Genomic DNA, 14,902 nt, shown 5'->3' with positions numbered 1-14,902 from the left:
CATTTTGTATAAATTATTCACAATATGAGTAGTTTTTTCATTTACCAACAACTACTTTTTATCCAATTACTATAATTTGATAAGAATATACTATTACAATTACACTCTTTTAATTTTATATATATTACATACCCACTTGCAAACAGAAAAAGATTATTAGGATATCTTGATCAATAGTTATACGAAATATTAAATGGGGAATAAAATTAAAAATTTATATAATATATATATATATATATATATGTGGATGTTGGTACTTTCCAACCAATTGAAAGTTATGAAGAATGGTTGTTAGCGTTATTGTGTGATTAGGATTTGCACGACCCTAAGTCGTCGGGTGGGCACGAAAGACTGCAACTTGACTAATTACACATATGGAGATCGTGACACTAAAAGTAGAATATTTATTTTTGTATTTAGGCCCCGTAAAAATCGATAGGTGATGTTTATTATGTTTTGAGTTCTATGTGAGTCAGTAAACCACTCCTGTCACCTGGTTTTTGCCAAAGGGGACCAAGACAATCTTACATGATATATTTAGAACATCTGACGACAAAAACGTTTTTCTAATTAAAAGCAGTTGAAGTCCTCGTATGATAACACTGTATGACAAGTTGATCAAAATATCATTTACTACTTAATGCTGGTATCTCTTAAAGTGGGCCGTGTCTCTTATATAGCCTTTCCCTCCAGTAATTTGACTCATGGACACAGTTGACTTGCAAAATTATGCTAGTGCGAGAGATATTTATAACACAAGAATTATTGATTCATTGATTGGGCATGCTATGAAAGTTTGCTCCATTTTATCTATATATAGGCATGCAGTTTCCCCCAGACCCACAAATTCAAAGACCACGAACCCCAAAGAGGAATCAAAGAATGGCCAACTTCATGTTGATCTTGTTTTCTTTGGCAGTCCTACCAGCCATGCGAGGAGTTGTGGCTGTTGAATTCACTGTCTCCAACAACGCCGCTGGCACCACCGGTGGTGCCAGGTTTGAAAGAGATATTGGAGCACAATACACATTGCAGACCATGAATGTTTCCACGGAGTTCATCTGGAGGACTTTCCAGCAGAACGTTCCATCTGATAGGAAAACTCTGCAGAAAGTGAGCTTATTTGTCGATGACATGGATGGGGTGGCCTATACTGTCAACGATCAGATTCATGTCAGTGCCAGGTACATACACATATCAGTGGTGTGGGTGGTCAGGTGTCTAATCGTGCATTGTGTGTGTCGGTGTGGGTGTGGAGAGGAAGTTCATGAGAAATTTCTGTAACAGTGATATAATTGAAAAACATCATGTGCAGGTATATTCAGGGCTACTCCGGCGACGTGAAAAGAGAGTTCACCGGCGTCCTATACCACGAGATGACCCATGTCTGGCAGTGGAGTGGCAACGGGCAGGCACCAGGGGGTCTGATAGAAGGGATTGCCGACTTTGTGAGGCTCAAGGCTGGCTATGCCCCAAGCCACTGGGTTAAGCCCGGCCAAGGTGACCGGTGGGATCAAGGCTACGATGTTACAGCTAGGTTTCTGGATTACTGCAATGGCCTGAGAAGCGGATTTGTTGCTGAACTAAACAAGAAGATGAAGAGTGGTTATAGCAATAATTACTTTGTGGAGTTGTTGGGTAAGACTGTGGATCAGCTCTGGAAGGACTACAAAGCTAAATATGGTACTGCTAAATGATGACTAGATACAGTTTTATTGCTAATAACTAAGATGTATCAAATAATATATTTCTGTCCCTTCAGTAGAATTATAAAGAATGGTTCAAGTTGGACAGCTACAGAAGGACTGTATTTGGTGTTTCTTGACATTAATAAATAAAGTTCAACTTGGCTCGATTATAGAATAGTAAATCAAGTCAGAATTCCAGTATAATTTGAAGTTTTGTTTCAACTTAATTTACTAAGAAACCATAAGCCAGATTGATGTCTGGCTTATGAGGAGTTACTAGACCTATTTAGTAATAGCAAAAGGGATTTTGGTTCAAAGAACGTATATCAACACGACGGAGGGACCAAGCATGAGGAATGATGAGCAGAACCACCAAAAGCAAGATAAGCAAGTACAAACTGGAACTCATTTATTCTCACGCTGTTTCACATTCATAAAGCACAACCCAAGCAAAATAAAACATTTGTCATTCCTAAAGATGCCCAAGATGCCGAGTTTAGAATCATACATAGATCGTATCATTTGTCGAGATGCTCAATTGCAGCAACAACTTCACTTATGTTGTGGAACTTCTTCCTCTCCTTTAGAAGGGTCTTAGCAAAGTTCAGAGCCTTGCGCTCACAGTCTGCGCGTTTGCTGGCCTCCTTTATTGATTCAAAATCTTCAACATGAGCCACCCCAACGATTCTCCTGCAGATTAACCAAAGCCTTGCTGTCATTTTCTACTCAACAATGAACAATCAAGGAAAAAAATTGTAGCACGTAACATATGGCTGGACTGGTTACACTGCAAATCAACATTCAGACATGAAATCAGTATCTATTTTAAACTTGGAATGCACCTTCAATCAACCACTACTCAGCCGGTTACTACACTGGTAAAGCAGGATTTTAAGTACAGAGAGAGAAATATCAAAACTATCAGTGTAAAGTTAATGATATCAGCATCATCATTTATATTTCACTCTGTCCATATATGCATGTGAAGCCTACTGCAAGAAATAAGTGTTACAAAATGGAATGCTTTATAATGGGTATGTGACAAATTGATGCCATCTTGCGGTAGGTCACTGGACTTTATGAGAGAAGAAACAACAGAAAGGGTAAGAGATGAAAAAACACAGTTAAATATAGCCAAACCGCAGAGAATAAAGATGATAAGAGGAAGGTGTCATCTAACCTTATCATTTTGGCAGCACCAAATCCAAGACTGTCATGGAAAAGATCTTCCATGTATTTCTGTTGTACCAGCAATTGGAGTTCTGGATTATTATAAATTGCAGGAAGATAAGCCTCGCCCGGACCGTCCTTGTTTTTATCCCAAAGAGCAGTAAACTTTCTGTAGAAGAGGTTCCAAGTATCTGATATGGTCTTCAAAATCCACTCTTTGTACAGCTGGTTAGAAATATATATTATTCATGTTAACAAATATATTATGGAAAACCAATAAATCTCTGGAAAGGTTGGACAGACAAATAGCATAATTTGATAACATTTTGCCAGCAAATTCTTAGAGAGAAATGAAGAAATAAGCATTTAAAACCCAAATGATTAGGGTGTCTTATTGATCCTTGAAAGAATAACAAGCACCTAATTGTATTAGTAAAGAAGTAAAATAAGGAAAGGAATGGGTTACATTTGGATTTCGAGGATGACTAACAAGAACTTAAGGTATCTTAAATATCCGTCATGGCTATAAGATCAAACACAGTGCAACTCTCTAGACTTGGGAAAGACTCGTCACTTCACCCAAAAATCAGTGTAAAATGTGGAACTTAAATTATGCAGAAAAAATCTCAATAATGTACTCCCTGTTATGTTGGAAATATCAAATCAAACAACTAAAATTGGTTTTTGAGAAAAGTTAAATATAAGGGTTATATAAATATAGGAATGGTACATACTTTACGATCAGTCCCCTTTTCTGCATGTCCATCTTGTGCAAAATACGCTAAAATCAGGTTTCCAATGAAAGCTCCAATGTCAAATCCCATTGGCCCATAGAACGCAAATTCAGGATCGATCACTTGAGTTGAATCAGTGGTAACCATGACTGAACCTGTATGGAGATCACCATGTATAAGAGCTTGGGCTCTCTCACAGAACCTGAGTTGAAAAAAGATGCCAACAATTGTAAGAAAACCCTCCCATCTGTACCATAAAAGAGAAGGCAATAGAACTTTTAATATTCAAAATGGTGCATTTTACTTGGATTTTAGCTGAGCAACTTCAACTTTCAAAATGCTATCCTCGCGAACTGCCTCAGCATCAGCATCAAGGTAAGGTGTTGTCCAACGGTTATATTCGGACACTTTGTAGGGGTCGGAGAAGACAACCTGTTCTGTAAGTCTGCATAACTCCACATTCCCACAATATTTTGCGACTGCAAAATAAAGAGATACTGATTAGGATGTATGCCCAAGCCACTGTAGCATGATTAAGATTGAGTTGGATGGAAAATTTCAGTTTTTATCTGAACTTATGACAAACAAATCCCCTTGAGATTGAACGTCAACTTAGCAGCCATGTTCTGATTTCCATCATAATATTAGGATCTCAAGTGAAATTGTTGATACCAATGTTTGTGAGAAGGAAATGCAGGAAGAAACAAAAAGCTGAACTGGAATGCAAGGATAAGGGAATAAATTGCCAGGAAGGAACATCATTGTAATCAAAGTGTGTGAAGGCCAAAACTCTAAGAGTCTGGATTAACATACACAAACGAATTGATGGACTGTTCAACTGTAAGGCCATCACAACTTTTTCTGATTGTGTCATAGTTGCAAATGTTACATGTAAGAAACATAAGCATCCGACAATCTCATGGTAGTACAACTTCTTACCTGCACTTTTATGATTTGTAGTGGTCAGATAAAGCAGGGACGTGTAGAACAGTGTCCTGGCCAAATATTCTGATATATGTTCTGCAAGTAATGGATACTCAATCCCGGCAATCAATCCTTTTCTTAATATTATATGAGGTGGCTCGATGTAACGCATGCCAATCAAACACATTTCCCTATCGAAATGGTAAACCTCAGGAACATGAGCTGGACATAAGCGACCATGGTCTTGTAAAGTTGTCGCTTCAAAATAGGCACGTTCCTTTGTCATTGGCCATGACTCTCCTATACAACGAATGTATGGAAGAGCCTGCAGAGATTTATGGCAAGTTTAAGATGAGAAATGTCAGAGGCTCTCCTAAACGGCAATTGCATATTCACTATTCCGTTATATAAAATGTTCAGCATATTACAATCAACTGTTATGAGATAATAATACATGTAGATACTTCTACAGCTTTCTGTAATTGCAGGCGCAATGTTAAAGATCATAACCAAACATACTAAAGTATTGCAATCCTTACTTCCAATAAAGAAACACTCTTGAAATCCTCACCAAGAAACGCAAAGCACTAAAATTTCACAAAAATGACGTGGAAGTCATAAACTAAAACACTAGGAGCTAAAATAATAACAACATAAGTTTTATGGACCATTACTGTCGCTTGCCTAAATCACTCAAACAACCAAACAGTTCGCTCCACCTTGATCATCAAATTGCCTTAAAATCCAACCGAAAACAAGAAAGCGTGACAACAATCACCAGCACAACATAAAGAGTAAGAAATATAGACCCCCTTAGAGCGAAAATCAACTTCATACCTGTTTGATGACTACAGCACCCGATGAGCCGATAACAATGTAAACAAAGTTGAGATTTCCATCGCCTACTTCCTTGATTTCAAGCTTATCGAACTGACTGCCCAGCTTCGCGGCCAGAGATGGAGTTCCCTTCAAATACTCCACCAATAACTTCTCGTCCAGCGGGCGAAACCCATCGGAAGACATACCCTGTGCAGCAACCGCGGCGGCGAAGGCGGATCAATGCCCGACCCTGTTTCAAATAGTAGTTCGTAGCTTGACCCGTTGGCTTGGGTTTAGCAGACGATAATGTAGGCATGAAAAACGCACGCTAGTATTTAAGCCGAGTCGACGAATAAAGAAAGAAGGGCAAAATGGGAAGAATGCGATGCTCTTGGTGACCGGACCGCTGCCCGTACCCGGGCTGACCTTGACTTGTTGGGCATGAATGAAGAGACGAGTGGTGAGTAAATACATTGAATCTGGTCATATTTTATATGGAAAAATGATTAATAAATTATAAATTATTTTATAAAATTTATCTTAATTATAAATATTTTTTATTATTTAAAAAATTATAAATATCTTTTAAAAATTATCGATCGTCAAATAACTAGTCATAAAATAAATTATCACAAGAAAATATTTATAATTTTTCAAACAATAAAATTATGTTTTTAATTATAACAAATTTTAACAGAATTCATTGTCGTATATTATTTTTCAAAATGTAAATCTTCTCCAATTTTATGTATTATTATTTTCTGTTATTGATACTTGAAAAAATTGCAGCTGCAGTTACAATTTTGGTGTATGAAATATTGAACAATCAGCAAAAATATATGATTAATTCATCATCACTATTATAAAAAGAAAAGTCTTTCCACACTCATAAACAACGGTTAATGACATCACCGCACCAATTTTTCATAAAGTAAACATGTCCTTCATGATAAAATAACTAACTTATTCAACTTTTCAAAATTTACATTAATAGATAAGTTATTATTTTTTTCTTTTTGTTAATATAATGTATTGATTTATATATTTTATTCTTATTTATAATATATTTTAAAATATGAATGATTATTTATTACATGTACGTATAAACGACGTGCCACAACGGCTAATATATATATATATATATATATAAGATCATAATTGTTGGAGAAAAATTATTTACAAAATGAGGAATACTCGTATTTAGGGTTGTAAGTAATCCGAGTCTAATCAAAAGCAGCATTCGTCGAGCTTATTTGAATTATTAATCTAGCCGAATTCAAACAAGTTTTTATTTGATCAAATATGAATTGTACTTGAGTAATTTGATATTTTAAGTACACTTTATTATTTATTGTATTAATCAAATCAAGTTTGGACTGAGCTCAAAAGCTTATCGAACACAAAATTTTACTCACGTTGGATATATTAAATTTAACGAATCAATTTCAAATAAAACTTTATCAATTAATTCTAATAGAATATCAAATAATTTAATTTATTTTTCAATCCTACTCATATTAAATAGAATGATGAATTAAGTTGTCAACATCCACACATTTCAATGTTTGCTCATATGATTCTTTGAATTGTGAGCATAAATTAGACACAGAATGGGACACAAATATATAGAATATGTGAAGCTCCTAACATTACACATAAATGGATATTACATCACTTTCACTTGAAAATTTGTATAACTATATATAATTTTTTTTATAATTTAAAAAATTACATCTAATACTCTTAATGTTTGTTTTCATCTAACAAATAAATCACTATATTTGTCAATATTGTACCGAATGTATAGATATGAGTAAAAGAAAAAAAAAGATACATATTTACTATCGATTGACTTATTATTGCAGGTTAAACAAATATTTTTCTTTTTACCAAACTACCATTATAAAGATGAATATATACCTCCTCAGATCAATAACGTGTGAAGATATATAAAAATAATTTGGTAAAAAAAGACTTATTTGACAATTGACACCGAATAAATTAATAATAAGTCAATTGAAAAAAAAATTATTTAATTTTTTTATTAATATCAATAAATCTAAAAAAAATTGAATAATGGAGGAATATATTTATTAAACAGAAAACAAAAATAAAAAATATTAAATATAATTTCTTAAATTATAAGATATCCACGTGTAGTTACACAAACCTCAGAGAAGGCAATGTAATTATTCTCTTTGAAAGAAAAAAAATGTAATTAACCTTATATAAATAATGTGATATTATAAAAATAGATAAAAGACCTCTCCGGCTCTCACCTTCTTTATGAGCCCCACACACAGAATAAGACTAATGTTGACACTCATAATTGGGCCTTTAAAATTTTGGAAATCTGAATTCTAAGGCCCAATTATGATTCTGTTGTTGGGCTCACTTGTTCACTTTTTTGGGCCCAATCGATTGATCACCAGCACAGTTTTTATAATTCCAATATAGTCTCAAATATTTAAACATATATATAATTTAGATATTATTCAATTTCCTTTTTAGTGAATGGATTGGGCTTATCGCATTTATCTCATTATTAAAAATTGTAATAATCAATATGCGATAATAATATAACCACATCTCTATAATCTATAGTATATATTAAGATTCAATGCTTGAGAGAAACCAATTCCGGTAGGATAAATGTAGAATGACTATAATACCCTTACTTAATTTTTTTTCATAAATAACAATTTATTTAATTAATCAGCTATATCGATGAATTTTTTTCACACATGTAAATTCAAATTTATTTTGTGTTATTTATTTAATTAAATATATACGATAAAAAATTAAATTACACACATACATAACATCGACAGTGTTTCGATTGCTGGTGTAGTATTAATTGCGTGATTTTAATGATTTACAAGTATATAAATGTGGGTAATTCTAGTATTAGATAATTTTCTATATATATCTAATTAATTTTGGATAGAATAATAATAAAAATGGATAATTTGGGAAATAACTATCCCCTGAAGCATACTTTTAGTTGTCGTGGCTGATTTTATTTGTATCCTGATTGGTTTAGCCAAGAATTTGAGGATGTTTGTCTTCTGCTGCATTGGAGTTCACAAATTTTGGTGCAAGAAGATTGATGAACTTTAAATTATTTTAATATGAAATATTAAAAATTATTTTTTCCAAATTCTTTATTCAAATGCAAATATTTTCATTAATAATTTAAAATTGTCGAAATTTAATTTAAGTTTTGAACGAAAGGATTTGGATTTGAGGGATGAATTTGGAGGAAGTAAGACTTAATATTAAATGGATTTGAAATCTGATAAAATATAATTCAAAATAGAAATTCAAGAATTTGATTTTTTTTTTTTGGAGTATTGAATTATCCAAACAAGTCTGACGCATTTGTTACTATAAATGTAAAATCTTTAATTTCAACTGCATCGATTTTAATACAATATAAAGCTATATTTTGATTGATTGATTTGAAATTATGATTCCAAATTCCTAGTCATATTTTCTTATAAATTTGGATAATTCTAAATTTAAATAATTTCAAGATATTTACCTCTAAAATCGAAATCTGTTTTGTTAAAATTCGATAGATCTTAAATTATTTCAATAAGGAGTCATTAAAGAACAAAGAAGGTATATATGTCACCAAAATATTGGGTAAATTATATTGACATCTCTTAAGATTAGGCCAAAATATACCCCTGTTTTTTTCGCAAAATTATAAATATATTCTTGATATTATAGTTATAATTACAAGTAAAACTCATATTCAGAGACAAATATTACACAAACACCTCATAATAAATATTATATTTATATCCCACAAAGAATATAACTATAATTTTATAAAAAATAAAAAAATATTTATATATTTTAATCTAATTTTAGGAGATATTAATATAATTTACACCACACTATTTGATGATGGCTCTCATGAAGAGACTGTTTAGGAGTCTTGTTGCATGTCAATACCATTTGGAAAAGAAGTTTGCCAAACAAATAGTTAAATTAGGAAAGGCATCATCATGGGATGTAGGATCTTTTGTTGTTCTGTATCACATCCACACGTGTATTGTATGTAATAATTTTTAAATTATAAATATTATATATTTATTTATATTAATATATAAAATAAAATTTATTCACACTTACAAATAACGGTTAATGACACCGTCGCACTATTTTTTTGAAGAAAAATGCTCTTCATGATAAATAGCTAACTTGTTCAACTTTTCAAAAGTTACGTTGATTTAATTATTACTTTTTCTCTTTTTTTCTTTTTATTAACATAATGTACTGATTTATATATTTTACTCTAATTTATAATATATTTTGATGATTGAAAAATTATTTATTATATATACATAGAAATAATGTGCCACAACGATTAGTATTTTGTAATTTAAAAGGCATATATATATATATATATCAATCATGTATTGATATGTCATTAGTATATAACACAACAATGGTCCTGATTGGCTGAAGCTTAACGGAAAATCTTGCACAGTCAATAGTGGGTTTTTATTTTCCTTTACCAACTGTACAAATTTTCTTTCACTCAATACCAACCGTCATTTGAGGTTTTTTGGTGTAATCACCAACTTTCCTCAACTCCACAGCCTAAATTTTATGGGTTTTATTTATTTATTTATTTATTTATTTTTCAGACGTGGATAAGAATAGTAAAATGTCATTTTATTTTTCAGGCTTGAGATTCGTATGTTCTTGTATGAGTTGAATTGATGTTGACCTGGTTTAATTATGGACCTTCAATTGGATGACAAGTGATATATGAAACTTTTTAAGGTGACAATTGTATATTAAGAATTTACGTATAAATAGCTCCAAACTGAATTGATTGCTCATTTATTCGTCTGACTTTTTGCCCGTGAGACTGTTTTTAATTTGATCGTGTTTCCGTTGAGGGCGACGCCAATATCATTGATGTATACTGTTGATTTCAGAGTTATTTCTACTATGCGAGGACCATGATGATCGTACTATATATAGACGAATCATCAAGTCAAATTCAATTTAAATTAGAATTTTCCAAATAAACAAAGAATGTCTCTAAACATCACATTATGAGTGTACTCCATTTCTGGAAAAAGGAAAAAGATATGACGAGCTATTGTATTAAAAAACTATTAATTAATAAGGTATAAACATATCATTATTTGAGGAATTAGAGCATAATTGAGCAAGTGTTTCTCTAGTGTCCACGACACGTATAGCTTACTTAGAACTTACACCAATCACTACATTTTAATTTAGGTAAAAACGCACCTTTTCTTGTCGTTTTTCCTAGTGTTTTTGTTTGCCTCGGTTGACTTGGCTTTCGTATTCAAAATTTCAAATTCTTTCAACATCTTGTTCTTTTTTTAGGTCTAAACAGAGATCTATTGATCTACGTGTCAATTCTCTTTTTTTTTTCAAAAAAAAAAATAATAAGTACATGATGATGATATATGATTCAATTAATATAATTAAAAATAATAAAATAAATTATAATAAATATATATAAAGTAAGACAGGAATCCACATGTCTATGTGATTCCAACATATAACTTCAAATTGTAAGATATCAATATTAATCACATTATTGATATATGGCAATTGTTATTTCTATTTTATATATATACCTTATTATTATGATAGTGCGTCTTTTTGGTGTCTTTTTTTTTTAATTTTTTTATTTATTCATCTTATAACTTCCCACTCTTCCGCCACCTTTTATATTTTCTTCCTCCTTTTTTTCCATGCATCTCTTCTTAACACTATTTTATTATAAATTTAATATTAATTTATCAATTTGTATATATTTTATTAAATAATAAATATTTTAAAAAATATTTTGGTTTAAATAATATTATAAAATTTACATACATATAGTGTGTGCCACAAATACTAATATATATTATTGATGTGATTTATAACTCGATCAATATCATATTGTACAGTTGTTATGAGTCTCATGATTTTGTTATAAAAATACACCTCGTTAGGGAGAGGACGCATTGAGATTTATAAACCACTCAAGACTAATGTAGGATACTTGTCTATATCATTTGCTCCATATAAGAGACTTGGGAGCGTGGGACTGTTGACTATATCATTAATCCCCCTAGATTAGGAGTTTGGGAGGGGGACGCTTGTATCACTCCCATATACGACGTCAATGTGGTTTGCAATTCAATAGATGCTCTATTGTGTGAGATATTGTCTGTTCTGTCTTTCTAAGAGCCTTACAATTTTGTTCTAAATAAAAAAGGAGCCTTGGGTATACAAATCACTCAAACTTCTTGTTTGCAACCGACATGAGATGCTTGCATACGTTAATTATTAATTTCAAATTAAAAAAAAATAGGTCCTAATATTTGATATATAAAATTCGAAATATATTAGTAATACTTTGAACAAATTATCTGTACATTTTTGCGATTATCTATAGATTAATTTTTCAATCGATTTTTTGTTTTTTTAAAAAAGTATTTATTACACAGAATTTACACGTGAAGAGACATACACAAAAATCCAGCAAAAGGCCACAAAGAGTAGACTTTTGAGGACCGCAAACGTGTTGGTCTACTGCATTGAAATTTCACCTGCCTTTCTTTCCCACGCTATTAGTCCTCCATGCATGCATGTATACTTTTATTTATATCTCCTGCAAGTCATGTTGACGATGACTGCTAAGCCCATGTTTACTAATTTATATGAGATAAACAGCATTTAGATTAAGTTGGAATTATGTTGGTGATATGGTAGGTTAGCATTAAGTACTAACTTGTTTACTTTTTTCTTATTATTTGAAATAATATGATTAATTATTTTAATTTCGTGTTTACCAGTAAATATAAAACAAGTGATAAAAATATTATTTTACATATTTAAAAGTCAATCATTTGTCAAATACCAACGTTTTCTCTATTTTCTTTAATTAATTTTCTAGTAATTTTTTTTCTGTTTTCTTAACAATTTCATAGAATTATTTTAGATCCTATCCTTCTTTCAAATCAGTTTAAAGAAGAAGAAGAAAATAGAATTAATAACTCCTTGAAGTCGTGTTCTTTAGCCAATAGGGATAGCCACACTGCTTTTGATGTCGATGCTGCACGCCACCTCCACCAACCTCGCGCGCCATGGCCACCGCCCCTCCCTCCACCAAGCGCCACCGCCCAATCGTGCGCGCCACCTCCACTCCCTCCACCAACTGCACACATCACCTCCGCTCCCTCCACAATCGAACTTTGCCACCCCTCTCTCTTTGACTCTTCCTAAATGTGAAATATTTTTAGACATGAACGGCAAAGAGAAGAGAGAAACTAATGACTTTAATGAGCGCCATAAGTTTTTGGATATTTTGGTCATTTTTTCAAAAATATATTTAAATTTTTATGTCCTTTTTGTTGAAAATAGCTAGGGGGTACTTTGGGTTAGTAGTGTTTTGTAAATATAAAAAAATATCATTACAATTTTCAATATAACGAAGGTATTGCATTAATAATTAAATTAAATTTCAAGAAAATATGGATTTAATTTTTCCTTATATTTATTATATTGATAAAATATTAACCACGGACAGCAAAATGATCAAGGACAAATAAGAAATCGCCTATAGTTTAAAGAGACTGGTCAATCATATATATATATATATAGAAAAAGATAATAACGGGTTTAATGCAATTTACCTTCCTGTAATATTGCAAATTAACAAATTACTCGCTATGAAAAAATAATAATAATATACCGCTTTAAAGAGGTAAATTGCTTCATTTTAAAAAATACAGGGGGTTAAATTATTATACTTTAAAAAATACAGGAAGATAATTGTTATTTTTTTCATAGAGAAATAATATATTTATTTTTAATATTATAAGGAATTACTTGCATTTTTTTTTTCAGATAATAACAGTTGTGATGAATTAATTGAGTATAATTGAGATATAATTCCAACATAAATTCTTTTCTTGTATGGATGTTTTTCCACAATGATGGAGTCATTTTCCAAACCCCAAATCTTTCTCCCTGATCACATCAAAATCTTTTCCTTAACCACATGAAACTACTTTTTTTAACGTTGAGAGTTTGGTTTCCCAACCACAACCCGCCGGCACAGGCAGGTGGAGGTGGGCGGCGCCCATTTCAATTGTATCCAAATTCCACCTGTTTTCCAGGTTACTTCTCACACAACTTATATAAATCATTTTGGTATTATCTGTACTTAACTGTACACCAACCACTATAATTTGACGTTAATGTCCAAAGCGCTAATATTGACTCTGGATTTATTTTAAATACTTTAAAATAAGCTATTGCAAACACATCTTCAGATGTTCGAATTCTTTTATTTTGTGTATTTCTCTATGGAGTTAATATTAGCGAATGTAGGCCTAACATTTTCATCTCACGGGATAACAAATTTGGTGGAAAATTGATGATGACCGACTTATAATAGTTGATTCAACAAAAAATGAGTTTATTTTTTAATATGTACCGACAAGACTGTAACGACTATTAGATTCCTTTAATTAAAAGATAATCACAATGAATTTATTGACAAAAAGCTAGCAAACTATACAGCACACAAGTGTTGATTGAGTAAAATGTTTACTCAGTTTGACATTTTACATCACATGAATGGTCTAATTCTGTTGAAGCTCATATAGCCATCACCAGCACTGTTCCAAGTTAAAACATTCAGCAACAACACACAACTCAAAAATTCTCATCAATAGTCAAACCATCTCCATCATTAGCATGCATTCTGATTCTATAAATTCAAGTACCAGAAATCCAGGACTTACCCACCCCTCCCTCATTTCAAAGCATACATGGCTAAATACTTCATCTTCTTCCTCCTCCTTTCCCTCGTACTAATGCCCGATTTTCTTGCTACTGATGCCCGACCGCTGCTGAAGAAAACGGGAGGGGTGGAGCCTCTCAATTCCGGGCCGAGCCCTGGTTCTGGAAACAAGATCAACAATCGCAATGGAACTCTCGACTCGATTGATAATTCGGGGCCGAGTCCTGGAGACGGACATAAACTTATTACCGTCGAGCCGGTTGATGAAAATAAGTCATGAGGGCTTATTTTTGTCAAGGATGGAAATTGGAGAGTACAGTTCCATAGTTAGGAATGCTGTCATTGTAGGCCTAATGGCAATGTGGTCATGTTAATGTTACTAGTCATTTGCATTGTACAAATGTTAAAGATGTATATGTATTGTGCAGTTAAGAAATTCTCAAGATTATCCAAATTCTTATCTATTAAGATATATAATTAAATATGTGACTAAATGTTCGTGCTGGAACAAATCAGAATAATTTTCTTCTTCAAGTATCAAAGTCAACATTATTATTATATACATAATACTAATATTTTTATTGATATTTAATTCGAAAGTTCTCACTTCTCACGTAAAATTATCGCTTAAATCATTTAATTAAAATAGAGATATTGTTGATTTTTAGGTAAAAGTATCCAAATAATACTAATACTAAATAATTATGTTACAACTTCTAACATCATGTGGTCCTAGAACGACCATGCAAATAAATAAATAAAAATAA

General features: G+C 31.9%; 2 protein-coding genes across 3 annotated transcripts; one reads left to right on the top strand and one right to left on the bottom strand.

Moving 5' to 3' along the window:
• Nucleotides 1-747: 747 nt before the first annotated feature.
• MTK (S-methyl-5-thioribose kinase) lies at nucleotides 748-5,656 on the bottom strand. 2 transcript variants are annotated; one of them, XM_011094230.3, is made up of 7 exons: nucleotides 5,354-5,656; nucleotides 4,532-4,841; nucleotides 3,897-4,071; nucleotides 3,593-3,794; nucleotides 2,869-3,083; nucleotides 2,197-2,378; nucleotides 748-1,153 (listed from the first exon to the last, which is right to left on the bottom strand). In XM_011094230.3, the coding sequence occupies exons 1-6, from the start codon at nucleotides 5,537-5,539 to the stop codon at nucleotides 2,207-2,209; spliced, it is 1,260 nt and encodes a 419-aa protein (XP_011092532.1). In that variant the 5' UTR covers nucleotides 5,540-5,656; the 3' UTR covers nucleotides 748-1,153; nucleotides 2,197-2,206. The 2 variants fall into 2 exon arrangements, with proteins under 2 accessions (XP_011092532.1, XP_011092530.1); XM_011094228.3 differs by lacking the exon at nucleotides 748-1,153 and having other exon boundaries at nucleotides 2,073-2,378; nucleotides 5,354-5,655.
• LOC105172834 (uncharacterized) lies at nucleotides 823-1,870 on the top strand. The gene is made up of 2 exons (XM_020697537.2): nucleotides 823-1,184; nucleotides 1,316-1,870. Exons 1-2 carry the CDS (start codon nucleotides 823-825, stop codon nucleotides 1,695-1,697), a joined length of 744 nt encoding a protein of 247 aa, XP_020553196.2. The 3' UTR covers nucleotides 1,698-1,870.
• Nucleotides 5,657-14,902: the final 9,246 nt, after the last annotated feature.

This window comes from Sesamum indicum, linkage group LG10 (genome assembly GCF_026168435.1).
Source record: "Sesamum indicum cultivar Baizhima isolate 11 linkage group LG10, ASM2616843v1, whole genome shotgun sequence".
Taxonomy (NCBI): Eukaryota; Viridiplantae; Streptophyta; class Magnoliopsida; order Lamiales; family Pedaliaceae; genus Sesamum; species Sesamum indicum.
Note: the sequence above shows the minus strand (reverse complement) of the source record. Positions and strands in the feature narration are given on the sequence as shown.